This window comes from Diceros bicornis, chromosome 19 (genome assembly GCF_020826845.1).
Source record: "Diceros bicornis minor isolate mBicDic1 chromosome 19, mDicBic1.mat.cur, whole genome shotgun sequence".
NCBI lineage: Eukaryota > Metazoa > Chordata > Mammalia > Perissodactyla > Rhinocerotidae > Diceros > Diceros bicornis.
The window spans coordinates 46,887,409-46,915,212 of record NC_080758.1 but is presented as its reverse complement, the minus strand read 5'-3'; the positions used below and the strand labels follow the sequence as shown (position 1 = coordinate 46,915,212).

The following is a 27,804-nucleotide window of genomic DNA, read 5'->3' as shown; positions in this document are numbered from 1 at the left end:
TCCTGACTTCTCCCTCTCTCTCACCAAGATTGAGCACCCCCGTGCCCAACTGGGGTCTGCCCCCAGAGCAACCCTACAATTGGACACCTCCCCTTCCTTCCCTCCACCAGTGCTTTCTTGAGGCCCGTGTCACTTCTCTCTTTCTGACTAGTTTCTCTTCCTCTAGTCTCTCTCACTTCTAGGGCCTCCTACACAGGCCCTCCCCCGCCATTGTCTCCCAAGTACAGGTCAGATCTTGCTGTTCATCTGTTTAAAAACCTTCAGTGATCCCCAGGTGCTCTAGACCGTCATTGTTTCTCCTACCACGACAGGCCCTCTGCAGTCTGACCTCGACCACTCTCCACCCACAGGGAATCACGCCACCCTTGGGGTCCGTTTGATTCACGGGGTACTTACCACCTTGCCTGTGATAGGTTTGTGTCCATCTTTCCAGACAAGTTCTGAATGCTGTGAGGGACAACACTGTCTCTTCTTCATCTTGCTCTCTCCAGCTCCTAGAACAGTCTCCGGCACATGGTATGCTCCTCTTCAGATGTCTTCTATGAATAAATGATCCAGCAATAGTGCCTGGGGTGCTTTATCCTCTACCAGGCCGCCTTTCCTTTTGTTCCAGAGTGTGGTCAATGAGGACCTTTTTATTAGAAGACTTTCCCTACAATATGTGGTGTGTACTGCATACCAATAGACATTTGGGGGTACAGTTTTTCATTGAGATATAATTCACATACCATAAAATTCACCCTTTTTTCGGATCCTGGGCACGCACCGACGCTCTGCTTCTCCGGCCATGCTGAGGCCGCGTCCCTCATACAGCAACTAGAAGGATGTGCAACTATGACATACAGCTATCTACTGGGGCTTTCAGGAAGAAAAAAAGGAGGAGGATTGGCAATAGATGTTGGCTCAGAGCCGGCCTTCCTCAGCAAAAAGAGGAGGATTGGCACAGATGTTAGCTCAGGGCTGATCTCCCTCACAAAAAAAAAAAAAAAAAAAAATTCACACTTTTAAATTGTGTAATACAATGGTTTTTAATATATTCACCAGATTGTGCAAGCATTACCAACATCCAATTCCAGAACGTTTTCATCACCCAAAAAAGAAACCCCATACTCATTAGTAGTTAGTCCATTCCCCTTCTTCCCCCAGCCCCTGGCAATCACTAATTTCTTTTCTGTCTCTATGGGTTGTCTTATTCTGGACATTTATATTAGTGGAGTCATACAATATGTGGCCTTTTGTGTCTGGCTTTTTTAACTTAGCATAGTGTTTGCAAGGTTCATGCATGTTGTAACATGTTCAGTGTTTCATTCCTTTGTATGGCTGAATAATATTCCATCATATGGATAAGCCACATTTTGTTTATCCGTCCGTTTATGGACATTTGGGTTGTTTCCACTTTTTGGCTATTATGAATAATGCTGCTATAAACATTTGTGTACAAGTGTTTGTGTGAACATACATTTTCAGTTCTCTTGGGTATATACCTAGGAATAGATTTACTGGATCATATGTTTAACTTTTTGAGGAACTGTCAAACTGTTTTCCATAGCAGCTGCACCATTTTACGTTCCCACCAGCAGGGTTTGAGAATTCCAATTTCTCCACATCCTCACCAACACTTGTGGTTGTTCATCCTTGTCCTTTTGATTATAACCATCCTGGTAGGTGTGAAGTGGTATCTCATTGTGGTTTTGATTTCCGTTTCCCTAAGGACTGATGATATTGAGCATCTTTTCATGTGTTTGTTGATCATGTGTATATCTTCTTTGGAGAAATGTCTATTCAAATCATTTGCCCATTTTTCAATTGGGTTGTCTTTTTATTATTGAGTTATAAAAGTTCTTTATATTTTCTGGATATGAGACTCTTATCAGATAAATGATTTGCAAATATTTTCCCTCATTCTGTGGATTGTCTCTTCACTTTCTTGATAGAGTCTTTTGAAGCACAAAAATTTTTTATTTTGATGCAGTCTAATTTTCCTATTTTTTCATTGGTTGCTTGTACTCTTGGTGTCATATCTAAGGCCGGTAAGCATTTTAAAGCTTTGTCCTTTGATCACTGTTCAAAACATTGCCCAGGAAGTGAAAATATGTTATCATCATCCTCTGCATCCTGTATTACCAAAACGACTGGTAGTGGGACCAACAGAAGAAATTAGCTCATTAATTTCCTATTTTTGTAAAATATTCTTAGCCATTCTTTCCCTGAGCTCAGACTTTCTGCCACTGTTGACTCATCTTTTTACTAGGTTTAAAATATATCTATGGCTGTATTTTAAACGTTTGATTCAGGGAGCATTCCTCAGTCCATAGCTGTCTTAAGTAATCCCATTTTCACCAGATTTCTGTGAGCCCAGTGTCTATACTTGCATGAGGAATGTGCCCACCCTCTTGTCTATAACACTTTGTTCTCTACTTCACCTAGGGAGGGCTGCTTCCACCCCTGCCTCTGTTTCATTTCCTCCTCCCTCCAAGTCAGGTGTGTCACCCAACTGGACTCTTTCTCTGTCAAGACCACTCTCAGAGGTTCTGGTCATTTCAAATCTGCAGGTAACCTTCTTACCTTTTCCACTTGCCCAAAATATATATGTCATTCGCTTCTGGAAATAGGTAAAGAAAAAGTATAAAATATTGAGACATTTATACAAGCCCATTGATTGAACATATAGATGTAAGTCAGCATTGACCTCTTCAAAGCTCGAGAGCACTCTAGACTCTCCTTGGTGGTGGCAGACCTTCTAAGGATCTACAAAGCTAAGTGATATCATATTGCTGCCTTGCCTGGGACCCTTCAGACATCCCATGAACCAGCCCCAGCCAGTCTTTCACCTACACCTCCTGCCCTCTCTTGCCACCCTGAGGTTCCAGGCTCCTTTCACCTCCTGAAACAGCCCAAGCTCCTTCCAGCTCTTGTGTCTCTGTGCTTGAAATGCTCTTACTACTGCCTACCCCCACCCCCCTTGGTTAACCCCTTCCCTGCCACCTCTTCAGAGACTTCCCTGCCCTTCTTGTCCCCTCCTTCCTACCTGGCACTAATGTAAGGACAGTTCGCCTTATTCTGTGGACTTGTCCCTGCTAGAATGCAGCCTTAACGAGGGCAGAGGCAGCATCTGTCTCGTTTCCCAGGTGCATGCCCATCATTAAGCACAGATGGGCACTCAGCACATGTCTTGAATGGATGAACACTTGAGTGAAGGTGCACTTGCTTTTTGAAAATGGCTAAGTCACTTGAGATCAAGTTTTCTGAGCAGAGTAGGATAATATATAGAAATCATACACATAGTCCTATATATATGTGTAGCATTTTGTCCATTCTCTAGTTCAGCCCATTTTGTCATTCTTAGTGCATGGTAATTCTAGCAAAAGTATTTTTGTAAACCTATTTTTGCTGGAGCAGTACCTGCCCTCTGCCCTGCCCCCCTCCCCATGAATGGCATTTGTGTCCATGTTTGACACATTCTCATCTGTCAGAGTTCTCCACGACTTTCTGAAAATTTTGAGCTCTAATATTTTGGTCTATTTCTGGAAATAAGGGCCTAAAAATAGTACTGCCTCTTTTCTGCTTTCTCTGTGGCTGAATCAAATGGACATTTCTATCATCATTATCTCTAACAACCAAACTTACACCCTTTATATCCACCTTTGGTTTGAAGAAGCTCATTCTGTTCTTCCAAAGAGTAAGAAAAGATCCATTTGATTAGTGCTGTATTCCATTCTCAGCAGATTGCTTATTTTTATTATGGAATATTTTCTACATACTAGAAAACATACGACATTTACATAAATTCTAAAGAATAATAAAACATGACCCTGTACTGACCCCTGCCATGCATCACAACCAATATATTTGAGACCCTCCCATGTACCACCTCCTCCCAGAGGTAATCCTGGTTATAGTTTCACTGCATATGTGTGTATCCCTCACCAATGTGTTTTCACTTTGCTTGTTTTTAAAATTTATGTAAATAGAATTTCAGTGTACATGTTCTTCAGTAACTTTTTTTTTCGTTGAAGATTTAGTTTCATCTACTAATACACATACCTGTAGCTCATTTTCACTGCTGTGTAGTATTCCACTGTGTAACTGTATTTGTCAATAGAAGTTAAAAATCATTTAACTCACTTTTTTCTTTTTGCTGTTGTCTATAGAATATTGTAAACATTCTTACATGTGGAATTGCTGGCCCATGGAGTATGCACATCTGCCTTTTCCTGGATAATGTCAAATTGCCTTCCCAAGAAGTTGGGCCAGTTACCTCCCACTAGCAGGCTCAGAGAAATCCTAGTCCCCAAGTCCTCTCTGACATTTGGCATTATTAGATTTCTTGTTTTGCCAATCTGGTATATATAAAATGGTATTTCATTGTCGCTCTAATAATCCCTGATTATTAATGATGTTGAGCATCTATTGTCCATTCATAGTTTATCTTCTGGAAATGCATATGTCTTTTGCCCATTTTTCTAGTATATTATTTGTTTGGTTTTTTATTGATTTATAGGGGTTCTTTATATATTCTAGACACTAACCCTTTGTCAGCTATGTGTTGCAGATAACTTCTCCCACTTTGTGCCTTGTAGCTTTACCATCTTTATGGTATTATGGTGAACTGTAGTTGTTAATTTGAATGTGCGCAGATGTACCAGTCTCCTTCTTTATGGTTCATGTTTTTTGTTTCTTATTTAATAAATCATTTTACATCCCAAGGTTTTTGTGAATTTGCCCTATACTTTGCTCTAGAAGTTTTTATCACTGATTTTTTTTATCTATGCAGAATTTTACTTCAAATTGAAAACTCTCTAACCTCTCCTTACAAGCTGCCTTTGCCTAGAATATATCTAGTAGTATCATAGCCCAGAGCAATGGGCAAAAATCCTAGGCAGTCATTTATCCATTCAATGAATATTGTGTAAAGCACGTGTAAGCTGGGTAGTATGAGTAACGTAAGGATGACCCTGGCTCATACAGTGTCCTCTAGGAGTGTAGTGTGCTAAATGGTGGCCCCAAAAAAGGTATGTCCAATCCTAGTCCCAGAACTTGTGAATGTTAACTTATTTGAATAAGGGTCTCTGCAAAGGTAAGTTAAGGATCTTGAGATGAAGAGATCATCCTGGATTATCCAGGTGGGCCCTAAATCCAATAGTAAGTGTCCTTATAAGAGATACACAGAGAAGAGGAGGAGGCAGTATAACCAAGGAGGCAGGAGTAGGAGTGATGCAGCCACAAGCCCAGAATGTAAACAGCCAACTGGAACTGGAAAAGGCAAGAAGAGACTCTCCCCTAGAGCCTCTGAAGGGAGCAAGGCCCTGCTGACACCTTGATTTTGAACTTCTGGCCTCCCAGAACTGTGAGGGAATAAATTCCCGTCATTTTAAGCCACCCAGTTTGTGATCGTTTACGGCAGCCACAGGAAACTGATACAAGGATCTGTAAGATGAGATGGTCATACATGGTAACTATAGCCAGAGGTTCTTTTTTCTCCACCCTAATACACTCGAGAGATAGAACAACCAATGGCAGCAAAACCTGGGAGTGCCAACACTTATGAGAGGGGCATGGGGTTGGCTTTAGTTTCCCAGGTAGTGCTGAAGTGTAGCTTCCCTCCTTTGCACGTCACTGCTGTGGAAAGTAGAGTCTACAGAGTCAGAAGAATGGCTAGCTCTGGGCTAGCTTGTGTCAGCAATAAGGGGCTGCATAAACCGCTACAGGACACACTCATGCTGACTCAGGGGGCAGCCTCCTCCAAGGCCACTTTGTTGGTCTGAGTATGGTGTCCACTCTTGGGAAATTTAGAGAAGGTCCAGGCAAGAAGGGACTCAAGGGTTGAAAAAAATACAATCTGCAACATAGACTCTTTCAAAACAGATCTCTTTTTTCCTTGATTAAAAAAATGGAGTTAGTCCAAGTTAGAAGTTGTTGTAAGATAGAAGGTTGAAAGTACTAAATGGCAGTCAAAAAACACATAGCCCAAATAAGTAAAAAGAAATTAAGATGAAGTCATTGGTATTTTTATGAATTTATGAAGTCAGCGTGGTGTGTGGTTTTGGTGCAGCTAAAACCTATGTACTCAAGTTTAAATTGCAGGTTGATTTTTATGCCCATACATATTTAAGTCAGTTGCTTTATCCTCATTTGGAGTTTAGCTTCCAACCTTGCACAAGATCTTGAACTTAATCTCATGTATTCTAGAATTCAAGATACTAGCTGAAAGCAGTAAAGGTTAGAAGACCTGGGTGCTAGTCCCAATTGCACCGCTGAGTAACTGTGACTCTAGAAAATCACTGGAACCCTGTGAGCTTCCATTCGCTGATCAGTGACATGGAGACCATAGGACTTGCCCCAGCTCATGAGGATCTAGCCTAAAGGAGGCTTGCTTGTCTTAAAGCCTGACACAGGTTCCCCCGAGCTTATCCACTATGTTCTTTCTGGAAGACGAACCCATAAGCCCACGTGAAGGGGGTGGGGGGAGCAGGCAGTCCGCATTTATCGTGCTTCTCTTGTGTGCTGGAACCTGTGTTGATGTTTCATCATATGATTCCATTTAATCCTCCTGGCAGCCCTGAGAGCAGATGTCAGCATCTTGCTTTACACATAAGACAACCGGGGCTGCGAGGTTGGAACAGCTTGCCCCAAGTCCCCCAGCTGGTGGGAGAGAGGGCTAGAATTCAAACCTAGGCCCATCTTCCTCCAAGAAGCAAGTTCCTTCCTAACTGTCATGCTGCTGCTGCCATTTCTAAAAATTAAAACACTAATCAGAATCAAGTTGGGGGGTTGGGTTTGGAGTCTCAGGCTCTTGCAACCCAGCAGAGTGTGCCTTGATGGTCTTGGAAAGTTCTCTTGAAGTTTTTGATAAAATGTAGCCAATGAAGACATACAGCCTCTTTATTCAAGTAGAAGAATATTGATAATTGATAAAATTCTTATGTGAAAATAGACAGAGTGGGTCACTAAAGAAACTCAAAAATATCCAGAAACCAAGACGGGTTTCTAGTTAGTAATTTGAATGTTCTCTGAATTGAGTAATCAAGGGGAAAATTGCTCTTTAAAAAAGTACTTTACTGTGTGTGGTTTTAATGAGATAGTAATTCAGAAAAGAATTTAGTTTTCACATTTGTTGGTGGACTTTCTAAGAGAACAAGAGGACAATGGCTAGTACTGAAACGGGTGTTGGATTTGTGACCAGGTGCCTCTTCAGCCATGTGCTTTCAGTCAAAGGCCCCTGACCATCCACTGCCTGACATCATTTCAGCATTCAGTTCATGTGGTAGCATGTCTCACGTGTGAGGAGAAGAACTTTCTAAGTGTTTTGATGTCTAAATTATAAATGCCTTTTTTATAGAAAGCAAGCGGCATTGAAGCCCTAAGGATGTTAGGTAAGAAAATGTCACATGATACTGCTCCGAATTGCCCTTGCCAGCAGTTCTACTAATAAATTCAGTTAAGATCCCAGAGCTACGTTTTTTTAAAGCTACTAAAGGAATTGGTTTTTGGCACCCATGAGCTCCTTGGCTGTTTCTAAATGCTGCCAGAGTTGGGGTGATGTTTGTTTTCTCTTTGTTGTGGTGTTTACATCCCCTGGCTTGGGCCACAAGTGAAAATGCATTTGATGATCTCCTGGTCTCACCCAGTCCCTAATGATGTTTGTCTAAACGACAACACCCAGTTTATCGCCATTGATGCTCCTGCTGCAGCGTAGGACCAGGCTGAGGGTATGGAGTGTGTACTCTGTGTGGCAGTTGGGGGCGTGAATGGCGAGATTGGGAGCCTTCTATGAAGTAAATTTCCTCCTCTAGTACCCAGTTCTAGAAGCACCTTTTCGTGTTCTCTGTCTCCCATAGTGCCTTAATTTAGGAGTCAGATCATAAATATTCATTGAATCAGAGAATCTCAAAACTTGATATTACCTCCCTTTAACTCTAATGCTGGACTTGGTCTTAGGAGCCCAGATCTCTCAGCCTTGACAAGGACAAGCTTATGACAATCAGATAGTGTCATCCATGATGAGGATGACCGGTTGCTGTCAGGGGCCAATTTACATGGTATTATTCACGCATCCCTTTGTAGGTTTGACTGTGACTTGATTAACATAGCAGCCACTCTTCCAGATACGTGGCTTCCATAGCATATTTAGCAAAATGCATTCGTATTTCTATTTTGTTCACCATTGTCCCGAGCACTGTATGTGGATATGTTGGACGCAGTGGGGCCTTTCAGGAAACAGCAGGACGATTCTAGGCAGAGCATGACAGGTCTTTAGAGGGACGCGCCTGCTCTCACCCAGGCCCACAAGCAGACTGTGGACTGAAAGGGGGAGCCATGAATTGAGCGTTGACAGCGGGCCACGGCTGTCCAAAGGCTCAGGTGGTTGTCAGCCATAAGTTTAGCTCAGCTCTTTGAGTAATTTGTCACGCCTCGCTCGGCCCCTGCTGGGCCAGCACGTGCCAGCTTAGTGTCAGAGTGCCTGTTCACCAGACGGCCACTCAGGCCTAACGTCCTGCTGTTCTCCGGACCAGCGGCTTGCTGGGGCCATGCACGGAGGGCCGAGCCGTGGCGACAGCCAAGTGCTGTGCAGAATAAGCGTGTTCATAATGAGACGTGAATGGCATTAGTGTGGGTCCCTCTAGAATTGGGCCTGAGCGAACGCCTCTCGCTGAGGAAGTTTGGCAGCCTATTCGTTAAGGCAAGTCACCAGGAGTTCAGCCCGCAGTTGAGAAACCAGCTCAGGCTCACGCTGTCCAGGCCTTAGGCTGTTGTGACCATCTCTATAAAAGATTATAAATCATCAGAGGGGCCACTTTTGAAATCTTCCAACTCGTTTTCCCTTTTTAAAGTTGCACAGAGCAAGCCTAAAGAGAATTCTGGAATAGCGCTGCCCAGTAGCTCTTTCCACACGATGGGCATGTTCTATATCTGTGCAGTCCAGGGCGGTAACCCCAACCACATGTGGCTGTTGGGTCCTTGAAATATAGCTAGTGGGACAGAAGAACTGAATTTCTGTTTTTTTATTGTAGTTAATTTAAATTTAGATAGGCACATGTAGCTCATGGCTACCGTATTGGACAGCACAGCCCTATAGAATGCCCCTGGTTTCCTCATGGTGGAATATCCCTCTCTGAATATAATTAGAGGAGGAAGAAGAGCCTGCATTGAGAAATCCGTGTACATACTTTGGCAGAAGAAAATAGAAAAATATTTTCCTATTTTAAAACACATGCTTATTGAAAGCTAATTGGAAGGACATAATTTTCACCAACTTATATTTTTAAGGAGGCTATTTTGAAAAAATAGTTTTAAAATATAGTGAGAAATGCTAGAATTACTTTTACTCTTCTGGAGCTGCAAATAATAAAGTGATGGTGATCCACATTCCCTATATTCCTGGAGAATTAGCATGATTTTTAACTTTTGCACTGATCATGAGGAAGGGGAAAATGAGACGTCATGCCGACTTCCCCAAGTGTTAATTCATAAAGTCGTAAGTGCAGTGCCTCTATCCACTGTCGAATTGTTCTGACGTTATCCTGTTATTGGAAGTGCATGATTCACCTTCCGAGGAAACAGAAGCCACACACAAAAGGGGAAGATTTGCTTTCTGCCCTGTGAAAGGCTGCCACACGCAGGGGTCCTATTAAGACAGCTGGAAAGTTGCTTCAGTGTGTTACGCTTGTAAGTTTTATTGGTGACTGGTTTTTGATTACACATTTGAATGCGTGTGTTCCAGACTGCAGTTTTAATTAAAAGGCAATAGTCTTTTTTTATTGCAGTGTACACTCTCTGCTAGATTCTCCCAGTTATTAGTTCTTATTTTCTAGTGTTCATAGCCTATCTTGGCTTGAGGCTCTGGTGCCCCTTCAGAGCATACCTTCCTGGCCTTCCCTCTTCCCAGGGACGTGCATTGTCTTATTTTTTTAAAAGTGTGTGCAGCATCCTATCACCAATTCTTTCTTGAAGTATCAATTCATTTTATCAGGAGACTGAGAAGAACATTTTATCTTCTGAACTAGGAAGGGAAGATAACGCCCCACAGTTGTCAGTGGAAAGAGGTGCTGTCAAAATCAGGGCATCCGTTTTTGTTTGTTGCATCAACCTTAATGATCTTGATGTGATTCTGTAACTATTGGTGTACATGGTTTTTAGTGATGCTAGTGTTGGATGCAGTTGAAGTCAAAGAGAAATTTAAGTCTCAAAATCAGAATTTTATCATTAATTATGACTAATATTTAATTCTTTGGCAGGATGTTAATGGACTTGCAAGGTACTTTTTTCCCACACAAATGTAAAAGTTGCATAACTGTTTAAACAAGTGAACTATGTCGTTGTTACGAGTGTCATTCTACACATGCGCTTCTTTCCTTAACTGGTTACTGCAGCTACGAAGAGCGAGCTCTGTATCTTGAAGCAATAATTCAGAACCACCGTGAAGTAATGACATTTGAGGATTTTGCAGCCCAAGTCTTCTCTCCCTCTCCCAGCTCCTCCCTCAGTGGAACGGGTGAGTGTCTACATTATTCTTCCCTCACGCGCGTAAGACGCACTCGAGCAGCAGATGTACACCTGTTTTTCACAGATAAATGCTTGCAAATTTAAGAAGAGCATTCTCCCTCTGAATCAACTAATGAATATCAAAAGGAATGATGACATTCATTTTAATTTGTTTTGTATCCGAGCTGTTCACTCAGTTCTTTTCTTCAGCTATCCTGTTAACCTCCAAATCTAGCAAGGTTAATGAACTTTTCCTCAGTAATGTGCTCCAGTTCATTCAGGAGTGTGGGCTTCTTGCTGAGCTGGGAATATGTTGTTTAAAAGCGATGCCCGAATCAGTGCTTACTTATCAAAAAAGAGTTCCTCACAGTCGAAGCCGTTGCTACTAATGCTAAATGGGGATTATGCTGCCGAGATACTCGGGTCAGGGATTAATGCAGGAGAAATGGAAGGACAGTGTCCCCTGGTCCATCATTACAGCGGTGCAGCGTGTGCGCTTTCTCTCTGGAGTGGTCGGTGTCACATGGACAAGCCTCGGACCGGAGCAGCACCTGGTGTGGAAACTGTTTAGAAACTAGCTTACAATCATTTTCATTTATTCGGCCAATGGAAATTTCAAAAATTTCCATGAATATCCTTGTTTTTACTCTTTCTATATTTCCAATTTGAAAAAAAAATTTGTACTGCCGCTTAAACTGATTATATGATTACTGTGGTTTTTTTCCAAAGTATAGAATTACTTGTAAATTTCTGTGTGTAATTACAGATTAATTGCCTTTCAGAGAGTAAATGGGATATTTAGTCAATGCATGTTGAAATTCTCAATGAGGGGCTTCCTTCTTTTTCCACTGGTGTAGACATAACTATTAGAGAGCTTAATAGATTTCTAACCTGTGTGAATTGTCTCTAAACACTGCCTTACTTCTCCTATTCTGACTTGTTAACAAATATCTTACACACAAAGTGAAAAAAATTAAATTCAGTGAAATAAATCACTTACAAATAAAATCAGCCATGCATCATTGTTTAACATCGCTGGCTTCAATCCTTGCCTCTCGGAGCTTTGTTGGGAGATAAGAGGGAGAGGCTTGCTCTTGCACAGGGAGCCAGGAGCAGCAGGCAGAAGGCCTGGGAGATAAGCAAGCTGGCCGAGGTAGAGCCGCGTGATTTACATAATCACGCCTCTGCTTCCTGGTGAGGCGTCAAGAAACACAGGGATGGCCTCTATTGATCTTTGTTGAACTGGAATACTAAACAACATGAGAAAAGCTTATAACTTAAAGCTTTGATTAATGTTTCTTACATTAAAAAAGTAGAACAGCTGTGAGTTGAATTCTTTTGTACACTCTGCCAACATTCTATCTAAAACCAAAAAAAAAAGAATCAGTTTCAAGGGAAATGAAGATTTCATACCCAGGCTGGCTAGAGGTTTAAAATCATTTCTAATTTTTAGGTGAAAGAAAGATCTGTAGCAAAGCTAATTTTTTAAAGATCTCATTCAGCTTTTTCCTATCATCATGAGATATTGAAACTTAATTTTTCAGTGCAGGGTTTTGGTTTTTTTTTTAACTCTTGAGAAAGCTTTTTGTTTCTTAAATTAAAAGAAATTAAAAAATAACTAAATATTTACATTCCTTAACTGTTACATTCTTAAGGCTCATGATTAAGACGTTATTGAGAGAAATATTGGTGAACTTTATTTTCTATGTATATTTTAGCCTCCATATAAATTAATTTGATGTTTTCCAAAAGTTCAAAATTATTTAAACCAATTCAAATGAGTCAGTGTGTAGGTAACATCTTAAGTGACACTCCAAGGAGTAATTGGGATTTTTTAAGACCTGCTATTTTGAGAGGATTGCTGACAGGCTTCTCCAGGAAGATCGCGTTTGCCAAAGTCACTTAACAGATAAAGGTTCTGACAGTTCGTACGAGTGAGCATTGGAACCTGTGTAAAAGGAACATGAAACCAAAGATGGGGTATCAAGACAAATGCTGGTCCTTCCTCTTTTCAAATTATTAACATCAGTATTACATTTCATAATGTTCAGGGTTAAGGTATTCGGTGTTGAATGATAAAATTTTTTTATACACATATCACATCAATCCATGAATGCGATTTTAACTCTGGGCATAATGTTCTCTTTTAACACTTTGCATATCTGCCCACAACAATGATTAGGAAGGAACTAGAAATGAACTTGATTTGAACCAAAGTTTGGGGGCAGTGCAGTGAGGGCAGAGCATCTCTGTACCACATACAGAGACATTTTCAGAACCACATCCTCTTCTCATTTACATAGTCGTTTTGCTTTCGAGGAATCTCTGTCCCTGTCTGTTACCACTTTTAGAGATGAAAACATTTTTCATTTATTCATGGTGTTTTCTACTTTCTTGGGACAAGTATATCAAACCCAGATGAGCCAGCCAGCTTAAACTAAGAAATTGAGGTGAGGTCTGCTCTTCCAAGCAACAAGCCAACTGGAAAAATTGACCCTGAGCGGCTTAAGCTGCCACAGTGCACTTAGGACCCAACAGACCCTCTCGGCCAGCAGTGTCATCAAAGCAGGCCTTGGGCTCCTGCTCCCATGCATATGCACAGTCTGAGGAATCAGGGGCTCCCAGGTTTTCTTTGTATCCTCGCAACAAGGGGCTTTGTCGTTAATGCAGAAGGAGAATAACCTGAACGCTGTATGCATTCCACGCTGTACCAGTAGCAGCAAGCAGCCCTCATTTCTAGAGGGAAGGCCTCTCATGTCAGCCTTTAAGTCCTGGGTATAAGTAAGAGATGTGCTAAGTGGGAGTGGCCTGTGCCCAAAGATGCTCTTTCCTCAGACTCTCCCTGCCCCAGTGCTGTTGCTCATCACCCACAGCAGCCACAGAGGGGCACACTGGCCAAGTAAACGGGCTGCTATTCAGGATGCACTGTCACCCCCAGATGAGGATGTAGGGTCTTTTGTGTTAGGTTAATAATGGGTGCTCAGCTTTTTTAAAAGAGGTTTTAAAAAAAAAAAAAACCTATTTTTCCAGTCAGAAAATGTTATTTTAAAACACCACCTGCCTCCTATCTATTCCGCCCATTACTTGTATTGATGATGCCCGGTGTATAATAGGTATTTGAGCTGCTTTTTTACCTAGCCTTATAGTTTATGTTCCTTTTGATTCCTTACTTATTTACCAGCAATAAGTAGCCAGTGTTAAAATATTGGCCGCAATTAACACACACACATATATATGTGTGTACGTATAAACCTATATTTTATATATATATATTTAACACACACACACACACACACACACACACACATCGGGGTAAGGGAGTAAGTTTGTGTTTTCAAGAACGTTTCCGAGGAAGGGGGGCTGGCAGAGAGGCCTTTCAAGAGTTAACTGGAATGGGCACCCTAGACTGCTGGGAGGGACTGATGTAATCACTGCAGCTCACAGCCAAGTGCATCTGTTCACCATGAGGTCATTCTTCTGCATGCTAATGATCTGGAAAATCAAGTCTAATGTTTGACATTATCCGAAAGGATATAAATAGTATAAATCTTTACTTTTTGAAAGCTGCTCTTATAAGACAAAAGGAGAAAAAAGAAACTAGCTTGGACTTGAGATTTTTTTTTCCAGAACTACTTTAAAGATTGTTATCTGGACCTTAAAATCTTGGAGGAATCCACTGGTGTCTGTTGATAAACGAATCTCCAAATCACTATTACAGTCACAGCTAGCAATTTGGTAGTTGAGGACTATAAGTATGTCTAATTTGATATTTAATTTTAAGAATTTCCAAGTACCTTGGTCAGAAGTTGATAAAGATGGATTTTTCTCAAAGAATGTCTAAAACCAAGTTACATGAGGGGTTCTTCTCGAATTGACTGCGTTTGCTGAAGATGCCAACACCGTTTATGATTCCCTTCTACTTTAATATTGCTGTAGGGAGCCAGCAGAGGGAGCACAGATCTTTGTTTATTTGTTAGCCCTACATAAACACAACATTTGATTTCTCCAAGATATGGTCAGAAACACTTTTTCCTTCGTGATAGGCTAGATTGTAAAGTCTCCAGGATTTAGAACAACTGGGAGAAAATTCCTCACTAGGCTCCGTGAGATTCTGCCACTTTTAATGTAGGTCATATTTGGAGCTTAAACCAGATTAGTCTGAGTCGGTCTCAGGATACTGCTGCCACTGCTGCTATTGTACAAAACTGCAAACTTTCCTCTTTCACGCTCAGGAATTGCACAGGTGCCCTCTTGCTCACCTACCTGATAAAAAAGACTTTTGTAATTTTTTTCTACAAAAAAATCATTATATTAACTTCACAGAAACTGTCAGAAGTCTCTGCCTGATGTTACTGGGTCATTCTGGTGCCAATAAAATCTCCTCATAAGACTGCAGACACGTAACACGTTGGTCCCAAAGTGAATCTGGCATATGTCAGTGCTACACAAAGTACTTTTATGACTCACCAGCCTCTGCCTGGAGGAGTAAAGTTATACCCAGCATTCACTTGCTAAGACCTTGAACCATATACAGTGGTTACATGTGCCAGGATGTTGCAGGGTTGTCATTCTGCACACAGATCGCAACACGGCCATTTCACTGGGCAGTTAGCAATCAAGTTGATCCCCAGAAACAGTACGAGGTAGACTCTAACTCTAACCCCCAAAAGATGAAAGATTGTCCCCATTCATTGAGGTGATCGTGTTATAGAGTCATTCAGTGTTTCCTCTCTCTCTCCTTCCCTTCCTCCCTCCTTGTTAAAGTGCTCTTAATAAGGTTTTGATTGATATCATTTCTTATGTATTAACCTTCCTCATAAATTTGCCGAAACCAGCAAAGAACCTCATAGAATATAGAGCTAGAGGAGGCTTCACGAGATATCAAGTCTAACCTCTTCACACCAATTTTGAGCCAGCTGAAGACCAAGCCATGAAGGGACAAGCAAAGGCCATGGGCAAGTGACAGCAGGGCCAACTCAGCCCTCACCACTTGTTCCACACTCTCTTTTCTTCCACAAAGTAGAGTCAATGCAGGTGTTAGTGACATCATCCAAGGCTCAGATAGTTACTGACTTCCCCTACTTGGTAAGCTGCCACCAAACATTGGTTGTCAGTTACAGAGGTTACAGAGTTCCTAACCAGCCAATTATAAGAGACTTTTTCCATCTACACAAACCATGTAGCATCTCTCAAACAGCCTGTTCGAGAAAGCTGTACCTTCCTCATTGTTGTTCTTCAGAAAGTCTTCATGAGATAAGAATGAAGTTTGGGAAAGACATTAACATTACCAGAAATATAGACAGCAGAAGCTCAGATTACAGAACTTCATATATGATGTTGTGGTTATGGTTATTCCTATCAAGATGACACTTTATAAATTCATTGGCCAGCACACTGGTGTGATTGTGATAGTCTGTGGGGTTACCTAGTAGTTGTGGCTGCAAAATCCTTTAAGGAGTCCTCTCATTCCCTCTTCTAACCAACCAGATGGAACAGATGAGGGAATTGAAGCCCACTGACTTCATTTTGTCAACAGATGTGCATCACAGGTCTCCACATGCTCGTGGTAGGTCAGGCTCTAGGGGTTCAGGCAAGTCATCCCGAGGCCTAGAAGGGCTTCTAATGTTCTGGGGGCTAGGAACACAGCTAGGATCCGGGACCAGAGCCTGTGCAACCATATACCACAGCCGAACCCTGAAGTAAAGGCAGATGTTGGTGCCCATCAGCAAACCTTTGACCCTTCATATCCCATTACCAGGGCTGGCACACTTTCCTCCCTTGGTACTTAGTACAGCCCCAGCTTGCCTTCCCTTGCTCTTCCTCCTCACATATGGCCACTCCAATCTCTCAAATTCCACTCTTTTCCTGTCTTCCCTTGCTCAACAAGGGAACAAGAACATTCCACCTGGAGCCGGCCTCCCCAGCTGCCTTGGAGGCCCCTCACAGGGAGAATGTACTCTCAGGAGAGAGTGGGTTCTGCAGCCAGACAGCCAGTGTCTTCCAAGCTCATGCATGTGGCCTCAGCCAAGTTACCCATCACTCTGCAGCTCAGAGTCTGATTCTGTAAAACGTATCTAATAATAGTACTTCCTTAAAGTGTATTCTTAAGGATTCAATAAGTTAATATGTGTAAAGAGATGAGAACAGTGCCTGGCGCACAGGGAGCCTTCAGCAGATGTTCGCTCTGCTGTCATTCTCACCCACTCTGCCTGTCCAGGTTTCTCCCTGCTCCGTCCTGTGCAACCCTCTGCCTCTTCCCGCCTGTCTTCCTTCTGTCTTCCATGCTGAGCATGATCCTTCCCATTTCTCCTCTCTCATCTTGGAATACACCACTGGCTGCCCATCACCCTGTCTCCTAGAAGGGGAAGTGCAAGACGGGGGCCGCTACATGTGGAAATGCTAGCCTAGTGCCCACCCTGTGGTGACAGTCCTATAAATCAGAGCCACGGCTGCTGCTTTTTATTAATATTAAAGACCAGGATTAAAGCTTAGAACTCCATTCAGATCATCCAGAAGTTTCCCTTAAATACAAGTTCTCTTATCTCACTGTCTATTCAAGAATTCAGGGCTACCCCACTCTACACCTTCAGCACACTTGGCTGTAGCTGAGCAAAGTGTTACCACACGCCCTGTAAACAACTACCTGCCCTACACAGACGCTTCTTCCACCCCAGTAACCCCTCCCAGACCCAGCCCAAATCTTCCTTCCCACATAACTGGCTCAATTCTGACCCCCTTTGCATATGACATTTTTTTTTTTGACACTTAAAATGTATTCTTCCTGAAAAGATGACAAAGCATCCATAGGAATTTTTTTAACCACCCATAATCCCGTCGCCTGAACCCAGTGGTTCTGGCTCCAGCTGCATACTGAGTCACTTGTGAAGCCATAGGGATCCTGAGCTGCGTCCCTCCACCAGAGATTTGCACCAGAGATTTGGGGTTACTGGTCTGGGGTGTGGCCTGGGCATGGGGACTTTCTTTTGAAAACTCCTGAGGGCATTTTAATATGCAAGCAGGACTGAGAACCACTGTCCTAAATCAAGGCATCTCTGTAATGTTTAGGTCCTCAAGTTAGTGCCATCTAACTTGTCATTACTTACATCTTGATTTTTCTTAGCGTATGTCTTTGTCCTGTGCATGTCTATTTCTTCTATCTCTAATGGACTATAAATTCTTTAGAGAATGATACATATAATTTCTTCCTTATAACATAGGAATAGGAGTAAAAGAAATGCAGACAGAAAGGACTCAGGCTATTGCTTTAAGAGGTACCGGTGTGTCTCCAGACCACAGATGTGTGTTGTGCCTGATGCAAGATGCAGAACAAACACCTGTAATTGTGTTTCATCTGTCTTCCTCCCTTCCCGGTCTCAGTGAAAGTGGGCCAGTGATAAGCAATATGGCCAAAATCCGGTGTGGAGAAAGGTAGGGGAAGCCAGAGAAGCCTGGTTAATCCGCAGTTTGAATAACTGAAACTTGATTTGGGATAGTTTTGTAAATGCTGTCAAGGGTTTTAAAGAGAATTCTCAATTGTCCTGGTTAGCACCACATTTTGCCTCATACTTATTCATCCCTTTTTCCTCAACACTAGTTTACTCTCCTCCATGTAAGCTCTGGAAGGGGTAAGAAAGGGATGAGAAAAAACATTTGTTCCATTTGATCCTCTAGAAAATGATGGTGCTACGTGTCAAATATTGCCATCTCTGAATTGGCCCTTCCCGTCCCTCCTCTCCCCTCTGCTGTCCTCTCCCCTTCCCTCCCCTTGGCAGCTGCCACCAAGCAAGACTGTGCTGGGCCTTTTAAGGGAACACAGAGGCTCTGGAGACCTTGTGCTCTGTGTTTCTCCTTCTCTTCTGGAGCTTGCAGTCTTGTTAGGCAAAAGCAGATACTCATGAACCACCAAAAATGGCTAATTGTTAATAAGCCCAGATCAGTTAGCTCCAAACTATAACTACATGTCAAAAAGATACATTCCAAAAACAAATAAACAAAAGATATAGGCAGCCAATAGTTTGGGTCAGTTAGGTTGAGATTTCCCTGAGATGGTCCGTGCCATCTGCCTTGTGGGCCTGGGAGAGAATGAAAACTTGTTGAATATGTATTAAATAGTCTACTAAGCATCCTGCCAGTCGCTTTTTAACTTTCCTGCATTGGCTAAGAATTGGGGCGTCTGAGTGCTGGAAGGCCCGTGGACGAGAAGAGTAAGAGGAAGGATAGTAAATGTGGGAAGAGCAGAGAGGAAGAAGTGAGTCCTTTCACAGCCCATGTGGGGACCCTCCTGCCCCTGGGCCTGGTGCAGAGAGTGGGGGTGTTCATAAGTTCCCAGAAAAAGAAGGACCTGAGATTATTCATTATCAAGTATTGACGTTACATTTAATTTGTTCCTTTGGAAGAACTTGAAGATACTGCTTTTTCTATGAAATGCTGCATTAGGTTAGTTCTGGTCTCTCAGTCCTTGCAGAGTTTTAAGCGCAAGTAGCATCTTCCCTCTGCCTAACTCTTAATTATGGCTCTGGGGACACCTTAGCAGTTGCCAAGAGATGGCCAGCAGGTACCAAGAATTTCTCTGAGACAATTTTTGGAAATGACTCTTAATTAAAGCTTATTTGAAATAACTTCCAGAATTTATTTCAGAAGAACCTGGAGCTTCTGACAGCCAGGATCACATTCCTTGTAAACTGTGGTTGTGGCTCTTGTGTTCTTCTGGATCTAGCAGGTAGAACATGTACAACCTCAGCCATTAGGGTGGGTTCCTGGAAGACTCAATGGTTTTGCTCGAGTTTCTGTTTAGCAACAACCAAACCAAAGCAGAGGCCAAATGGAACCTCTCTTACTAGCATTTAAATCTGCTGACGGAAAAAAGAAAGAATATTTTCTACTCTCCTTTTCTGGAAGGATATATGATGGTAACCAGGAAATAAACCTCTAAACAGCATAATAAAGAGAAAAGCTGGTTCTTCTTTTCCCATCAGCCTTTAAAGTCCTCAAAAGGCTGAAAAGAAATCCCTTAAACAATGGGACACATGCCAGTCAACTTTGTAAAACAAATACATAAAATATTTACCACATTTACATGGCCAAAATTCGTTTCTCAGCACATAAGAAGCCTAGTGGCATCACTGTAAAAGAGTGCCGAGAAAGAACAGGCAAAACCCTATTTTTCAACCACTTCAAGAATGTGAGACAGTAAGAGCCCAGATGCACAGAGGACACATCCACCTACCTGTGCCCCCACACCCAGTCCCATTTGCCTCCCCGCAGCGCTCAGCATTACCTGTGGTGGGAACCTCAGCCCACCCTGTCCTCCAGCATCTCTCTTCTCATGTGAGATGGCCTGAGGGGGAGGAAGCCACTGGGGTCTTCCAGGACTCACTAGCAAGCTCTCCTCCCCCAGCCCTAATCTCAGGCAGAGCCCAGAAGCGTGCGCTGCCTTGCCGTTGCTGCTGAAGTATGTTAGGGCAGACCCTGCAGCAGGCAGTCCCAGAGGCGTGCAAGGTAGTTAGGGAAACCCTGCTCCCTGGCTACATCCCTAGGGCTCGGAGAAGTAGCTACAGAAGCCGCCCGACTCCGGTTAACGCCAGAGCCCTCCAAACACCTGGGTATGCGGCTCTCCAAGGCCAGGCGCTCCTGACCAGGGGATGTTAGCCGACCCAGGAACTTCAGGGGCAAGTCCCAGAGGAAACGGTCACCACAGAGAAAAAAGGAAGAAGCCAGAAATGGGGCTCCACAGGCCACTAGGCCGACTCTGCTCTATCCTGATTACCAAAGCTGGCAACTTGCTAGAGGCCATATTTAGGTACTAAAACTCGGTCCAGCTCGGGTCCTGGGAGCACGCATGCAGCTTTGATACAGCTTAAGTAGATGGGAAGTGCAGCCTCACCTGTCAGATCATCACATAAACCCCACGAGGGCCCAGCCTTCAGACATTCATTCCATAAGTATTTATGGAATGCTTAATATGGAAGATACAGAGATGGGCAAAACAATAGCAGCCCCACACTCCCTGAGGTTTATCTTCTAGATGGGCAAGAGAGACACTAGTCTCCTAGCAGGCGCTGAGTGTGCTAAGAAAAAGACAGCAGGAAGAAGGACTAGGGGTGCTGCTGAGAAACATAACACTGGGTGGGGTGCACTTTAAAACAGGGGGTCAGGGAAGGCCTCACTGAGAAGGTAACGTTTGAGGAAAGATTTGAAGGAGAGGGAGTGAGCCATTTAGCATTTGGCGAGAAAGCATTCCAAGCAGAAAGCACAAAGGGAAGCACAAAGGCCCTGAGACAGGAGCTTCCCTGGCACGTTCAGGGAGCAGTGAGGAGCCCTGTGTGGTTAGAGCAGAGTGAGCAAGAGGGCGAGGAGGAGGAGGAAGGTCAGAGCGGCCTTGCAGAGCGAGGGAAAGACCTTGGCTGTTACTGTGGTAAGATGGGCAGCTACTGGAGGGTGTTAAGCAGTAGGGTGACAGGATGTGGATCGTGTTTAGAAGATCACTGTGGCTTCTGTGGGGAGAATATACATGGGAGGGGCAGGAGGAAGGCAGGTAGGTAATATTTCATCGCCCGTGTATTCCCATCCCTGGCGCACAGCAGCGATGTAATGCATGTTTGACTAATGAATGGATGTTGTGGCGATTCAAGAGATGTTCTCCCTGAATGTTCTCAAGTGCCACAGAATGCAGTCCCTACCCTGGACTGCTCAGGGAAAGGGAGCGTGGCGACACCCGCCTCTTTGTAAGGGAAGGTTTGCGTGGTGGGAGGAAGGTGAAAAGGAGATGGACAGAACTCCAACCTGCAGTTACATATCCCCACCACCTTGCGACTCCCAGACTCACACCAGGATTGAGGGGTCATGAACCGTGAGCTGGCACCAAGAATCACGGTAGGTAACTATCCATGGTACGCAGAACACTGCAGAGACTGAAAATCACCCACAATTATCCAGAAGAGCTCGGATATGGGGGTGAGGTTCCTTGGCATTATTTCGCTCTTGTAAAAATGATATCTAGAACAATCTATGAATAGTAATAGCTCTTTACATATGTGTGGAGATTTGCAACTTACTGACACTCTCCTCACAATCTGCCCTCCGTAGAGCAAGATTTCTTTCTCTCTTTGGCAGTTTTGGAACTGAGAGCAGTTGGTTTTTTTCACTGTCAGGTGGCTGGTGGTGTCAAGACCAGGGCTCAGGCACTTAGGTCTCTCTGTTCCCAGACAGGACTCATTGCCCCCACCCTGAGAGGCCTCCCTCCTTCCCGTGCCTGTTTGTGGGGTGGAGGGGAGGAGCCATTCTTTTGTGGCAAAGGCAAAATGTTGCTCCCCAAAGGCAGAAAGGATTATTTTATAGGATTTGTGGCCTGTACTATTTGTACAGTGGCAAATGCACACCCACTTTGGCACAGATAACTGAGAAATTTAACTGAAAGTTAACCAAAGTATTTCCTACTGGGGGATGCAAATGGAGAACCACAGAAAGAATTCACATGTAGAAAATATCTTAATTATAGACTAAAATGGCTTCCGTAATGTCTGAAGACAACAGGACAGCTTTTATCAGTGAAACTACCAGACGGTTCCACTGCTTCTTGAACGTTTCCTCAGACACCTCAGACAAATACCTAGAACTCACTGTCCTCCCACAAGTCAGCACAGACCTCGCTACAATTGCTAACAACTGCTACATTTTCTTAAGCCCTTGATTATTAGAGAATTTTAAAAATAGTCCTGAGCTCACACAAAATCCCAGTGTGTCCCGGGGAATCACACCGTAATTCCCACCTTACACTCCTGAGTTTTTTTAAGACAGATGAATTCAAGTTAGAATAACCCCAAGGGACAACGGCGAAGGGAAGAGAAGAGTGTTGCCTTGGGGTAGCCCCATTTTCTTTGCTTCAAGGATGGTTAAAGTCTGCAGTGTGACACAGGAGGAGAGTTGCTCTTGGCATCTACTAACATTCATAGCCACCTCTGTACCCCTGCTGCCCAGGGTGTCTACGGGGGATTTTATTTTCCCTGGAACCCGGAGCCACTTCTGTGTCACTTTCAGAAAGGTAGTCGCGGTAGTGCTGCCCAGACCACCTTCTGTTCTATTTTGCCATTTTTATAAACAGCATTATTGAGATTAATTCACATACCATACAGTTCATCCATTTCAAGTATACAATTCAGGGTTTCTAGTGTATTCACAAGGTTGTGCAACCATCATCACAATCTAATTTTAGAAAATTTTTATCCCTCCTGAATAATAAAAAATAAAAAAATAATACAGCCAGCCCTGATGGGCTAGTGGTTAAAGTTCAGCCCTCACCGCTTTGGCAGCCCAGGTTTGTTTCCAGTAGCAGAACTACACCACCTGTCTGTCAGTTGCCATGCTGTGGTGGTGGCTCACATAGAAGAACTAGAACGACTTACAACTAGGATATACAACCATGCACTGGGGCTTTGGGGAGGCAAAAAAAAAAGAGGAAGATTGACAACAGATGTTAGGTCAGGGCGAATCTTTCCCTGCAAAAATAATAATAATAATAATAAACCCACTAGTAGTCAATCCCTATTCCCCTCCCCCACCCCCAGCCCTAAGCAGCCGCTAATCTACTTTCTGTCTCTGTGGAGCTGCCTATTCTGAACATTTCATTTAAATGGAATCCTACAATATGTGGTCCTTGGCGACTGGCTTCTTTCACTTAGGATGTTCTCAAGGTTCGTCCACGCTGTAGCCTGTATCATTATTTTACTTCTTCTTCTTGCCAAATAGTATTCCATTATAAGGGGAGACCACATTTTGGTTGTCCATTCATCGGTTGGACATTTGAGCTATTTCCACTTTTTGACTCTTATGAATATTGCTGCTATAAACATTTGTGTACTATTTTGCCATTTTGAGATGTGAATTCAATCTGGTAAAATGAACAGCCCACCATGGCTATGATGTAACTGAGATCTTGATATTCATGTTCTCTGAGACAGTGAGAGGGTCTGGAAACCTCTTTCTCCATCAGGGCCTAACAAGAAAGTTGACATCAAGATATTAATTTTAAATTTATAATTTAGTTAAATTTAGTCATAGATCCCTAAGAGTACATTAGTTGTGGAAGGGAAGAGAAAAATGCCGGTAGTCTTTTCATGAATGTTCCACTTGCTCACTTAGCCCCTCGCACAGGTGCATATGCACGTGCAGGCACACAATACACCACTCTCTCTGCCTATCTGCCTTTTGGTCCAGCTGTCCTAGTTTTCTGCTTCAGAACCAAAGCTGATGAGCAAGACCAACAACCAAAAAGAGGAAGCCGAGCCCAGAGGCAGGGCCGGGGCCAGGACACAGCCACTGCTGCTGGGTTGGAAATACTGGAAGCCATCCTTGGGCCATTTGGAAATGTTAATTAGGCTGGCTAATTCCCACTGGTCTTGGGTTGCCAGTGTTGAGTTGAGTGTGTAGGCTTACCCCATCCACTGCTGCACCTGTTCCCTTCCTCAGAGCCATTCCAAGGGGTCTGAATAGTCCAGACAGCTCTCTGATCTCCTGGTCTGTCCGCCTTCCTGCTGGGAGGATATTTAGCACTCGCCTAAAGCTGGAACCCTAATCCACCATTTCTCTCCCTCATCCATGCCAGCTCTCAAAATCATTCCCTTCCCTGATTATCTTGAACCAGTAAATGATTTTCCACACTGACTGTTCAGTAACAAGGACCCAGGGAGAGGCAGCCACTTTTCTTGTCTGACCCTGCCCACCATTATCGCAGGTGGCAGTTCTGGATGACAGCCTTTCCTTGGAGATAAGAAGCTCTGTTCAAATCCTTGCTCTTTTGCTCTCCTGGTGAGTCCAGCCAGAGAAGACATGCCACAAAAAGACCCACCAGTTCTTGAAAAGCCTCCACTAGGCAGGGCTGTGCAGAACACAGCAAATCTCCAACCAAGACTATTGTTTCCTGTGTTTTCTTACATCCTTGGTGATATCCAGAACATCAGAGAAGTCACAGGAGGCCGAAGATGTAAGGCACCTTTCTCCAAAAGCGACTTCCGGATTCTCAGCGCTCCCGCTCTGTGTCTGAGCTGCTGAGTGGCCACAGCGTGGCCCATTGGTGTCTGAGTTACACTTCAAGGGCTCTCCCCAGAGGAGTCTCGTCAGCTGCTCTGAGATGTGAGCCTGGCTGACTCCTGACCCCCAGCACCACTAATGTGTAAGGAAAACTTTGACTTTCAGACGCATATTAACCCTACCATTTAATGTTTCTCAACCTTTTTTTCATTATTGCCCCACCATAGAGCCTTCTAAGACATTTTTGTTTCCTAATTTATCCCCTCCCCTGAAACACCACAGAAATACCATATATCTGTGTATTTACCATACTTTTATCTGAGCTTTATATGTATATATAAAGAGTTAGATATTGTTGCCCCCCCAGGGGTGATATCACCCCGTTAGAAGGCATGCGATAACTCCTCTGCCAAAGCCCCTCAAAGGCAGGAGTCTCATCTGCTGTGTTCTCTGCTGCAACCCAGAGCCTAGAACAGCACCTGGCACGGATCAGGGGCCCAGCTGATGAAAGGATGAAATAGTTATGCTTTGTGTCTCTCCCCCACACCCCCAGGCATCACATGCCTCCTATTCTCTTTACATCCCTCATCTCCAAGCACAGTGCTCTCTTCTTTGCCTTCCACTACTGCCCAGGTTGGTTGGTACCTCCTGCTTGCCCCCAGGGATGTATCGGGAAGCTGACAGCCCCCCTCCTCTGTTCCAAGTACAGGGCCCCCGCCCTTTGGTAGCATTGCCTGTGTGTCAAGGGCAAGTGACATTTGAGCCCCATGGAATAATTAAGGCAGCCCCCAACTGTCTCTGTCTTTGCATCTCCTTAACTCAACCATGGATTGGCAGTTATCGAGACGTTCTGTTTGGTCCAGCACACCACACCAGGCTGCATCTGGGGACGCACTGGGGAGAGGAGCAAACCAGTCCTCATCAGCAATTACAAACAAGCCCTCCATTGTTAGCTGCGCCATCTGTTTTCTTGGTTTCTACCAATCGGATGCCAGTATAACTAGGGCTGAGGGGGCAACAGGGGAGGGAGACCAAGGAGCCCCTTCATGAAGAGACCCTTTGCTCCCACTGGAGAGGGTCAGTAGCATGGTGTCCTGAAAAGCTGAACTTCCTCAACTCAAGGAAGACCCCTGCAGACTTGCTCTATGTTTGCATCTTCCATGAGAGGAAACGGGTCCCACAGCACAGTGCATTGGGGGAAAACAGGAAATCTAGATAATCTCATTATCTAGAGGATCCATGGAAAACATTCTAGGCTGTTACCAGCAACAGCAGCCCAAGAACTTCTTGTGCCCCTAGGGCACAATCAACGTGTAGACAAGGAGCAGTTAACAGAGGTTGGAAATCAAGTAAGACAGAGAATGCTATTGGATCATCCATGATCACTTATTTATCCTGAAATTCTTAAGCCCAAATAATTTTTTTTTGGAGGGAGAGGGAATGAATTTTCCTCAGTAGATCGGAAAATACGGCTTCGTAGACGGCCACATTTCTTTCGGAGAGCCCCACCTAAGAGTATGTCAGTGGTCCTTCTTCTGACAGCATTCTGATCCACCATCTTAGAAACCGGCCCTGGTCACTGTGCCAGCCTTGGCACGCGGGGTCAGCAGGCAGTCCAAGTTTACAACTATGGCCGTGCACACAACAGTCTGTGTCATTGATAAATGTCCTTTGTCCAGATTTGATGGTAGTCCAGTGACACTGAATTCAGGAGTGGTGTGGGGGTTGGGGGTTGCAGGTGAGAAGCCTGATGCCCACAGAGGCTGCATTTGCTAAGGAAAACCCACGTAGGGAGTAGGGTGGCTGTGGGAGGGCTAGGGGGACAGGGAAAACTTGTCACAATGTCTGGAAAAGCTCAGATCCTCTCCTGAGTTCAGGGTGACTGCTAAGATCCACTGCTCTATAAGTGAGGGTGACCTTGTGTCCCATTTCACCATCGAGGTGCCCTCTGTACAGCATGCTGTGTGCCTCCTGCCTGTCTGTCACATCAAAGGTGACACTAGTACTGAATTAACACACTGTGTACAACTCAGAAACCTGAAAACGAAACTTAGAGACGTGTAAACCTGCGCACTTAGTGGGTATCAATTATTTTTTCAGGTCATCCTTTGAATTCCAAATGCTTGTCTTGAAAACTAGTATCCTTGACTATTTTAGACCCAGTCAGTCAGGAAATATTGGGCAACAAGGAAAGGATACAGTGGTCAGTGCTGCCCAGTGTCTGTCGAGGTCCCCATAGCGTCTGCATCACACATCCTAGGAATGCTAGTGTCTCCTCATGTCACATTTATAAGTGCGACGGCAGCTAGAATTCTGTCCTGCGAAGTAGAATTTTAAGTGAATTTTCAGTTTGTAATGCTCTCCAAGGCTGCAACAACACTCAGGCAGCCCAGGAATAACGTATGATTAGCACTGTATTCATTATCAAGTTGGGCTGTGGGTGCCAGGCTCGTATTCATTTGATGTTATGTTCTTTTCCTTCAGATTAAGATACGTAAAAGTCTCATTGCAATATTTGAGCAAGGTAAGACTGTCATTGAGCAGATATGCCCCACCAGCCTGCTCTTGGGGAGGGGTGTGTAAATGCACTAACAGCCTCCTGCCACGGCTAACACCGCACTGAAATGCCCGCTCGAGTTCCTGCTGCCTCCACCTCCCTCCCAAGGGGCCCTGCCCACGCTCCTGCCCCTGCATGTCTGCGCTGCCGGGGAAACCTAGCCTCGCCTTTCTTCTGCCCCGTGCACTCTGGGCGGAATCTGACACCAACACCTGCCATCTCGGAAAACGTCTTTGTCGCCTGCCCTTTTGTGTGTGGGTCCGCGGGGAGCCAGTGGACCCGGGCGGCCCCCTTTTTTGTTGCCCAAGCCGGGAAGAGCAGGATCTTGAGATGGGCGGATAAGACGCGGCACGTGCTGGGCCAGCCTCTGACCGCTCGCCTTAATGGGGGCCTCTGAGGCCTGGGTGAGGGGAGGGCAGGTTGTCCAAGGGGCTGCTGAATGGAACAGCTGGGGGAGGAAGAGCAGACAAAAGCTGGGGGAGTGCAGAGGGCAGAGAACACAGGGATCGGCTGCGGTTTAGGACCCAGAGGGCAGGCCAGCCATGGCAGGTGTGACCTCATGGGCCTCTCCTTTCTGCCTGGGGTTGGGGTTTAGGCCCTTCCCCTTGTGGCAGTGCTGGCTGGAAACCCTCTGGGGTGGCCCAGGCTTTACCGACTCATGGGCTCACAGGTGGAAGGGAGACCAGATGATGATGATGATGATGATGATGAAAATGGTAATAATGTAGAAGGTCACTGAG

General features: G+C 44.2%; 1 protein-coding gene across 8 annotated transcripts in view; it reads left to right on the top strand.

Moving 5' to 3' along the window:
• The window catches only part of RALGAPA2 (Ral GTPase activating protein catalytic subunit alpha 2), a 334,286-nt gene that overhangs the window by 298,270 nt on the left and 8,212 nt on the right, over window positions 1-27,804 (top strand). For 7 of the 8 annotated variants that reach the window (XM_058563323.1, XM_058563324.1, XM_058563325.1 and 4 more), the window contains one exon: window positions 10,371-10,492. In XM_058563323.1, coding sequence (XP_058419306.1) covers window positions 10,371-10,492 — 122 coding nt within the window. Of the gene's footprint in view, window positions 1-10,370; window positions 10,493-26,991; window positions 27,032-27,804 lie in introns of all 8 variants that reach the window. The other variant, XM_058563322.1, reaches the window with a different exon arrangement.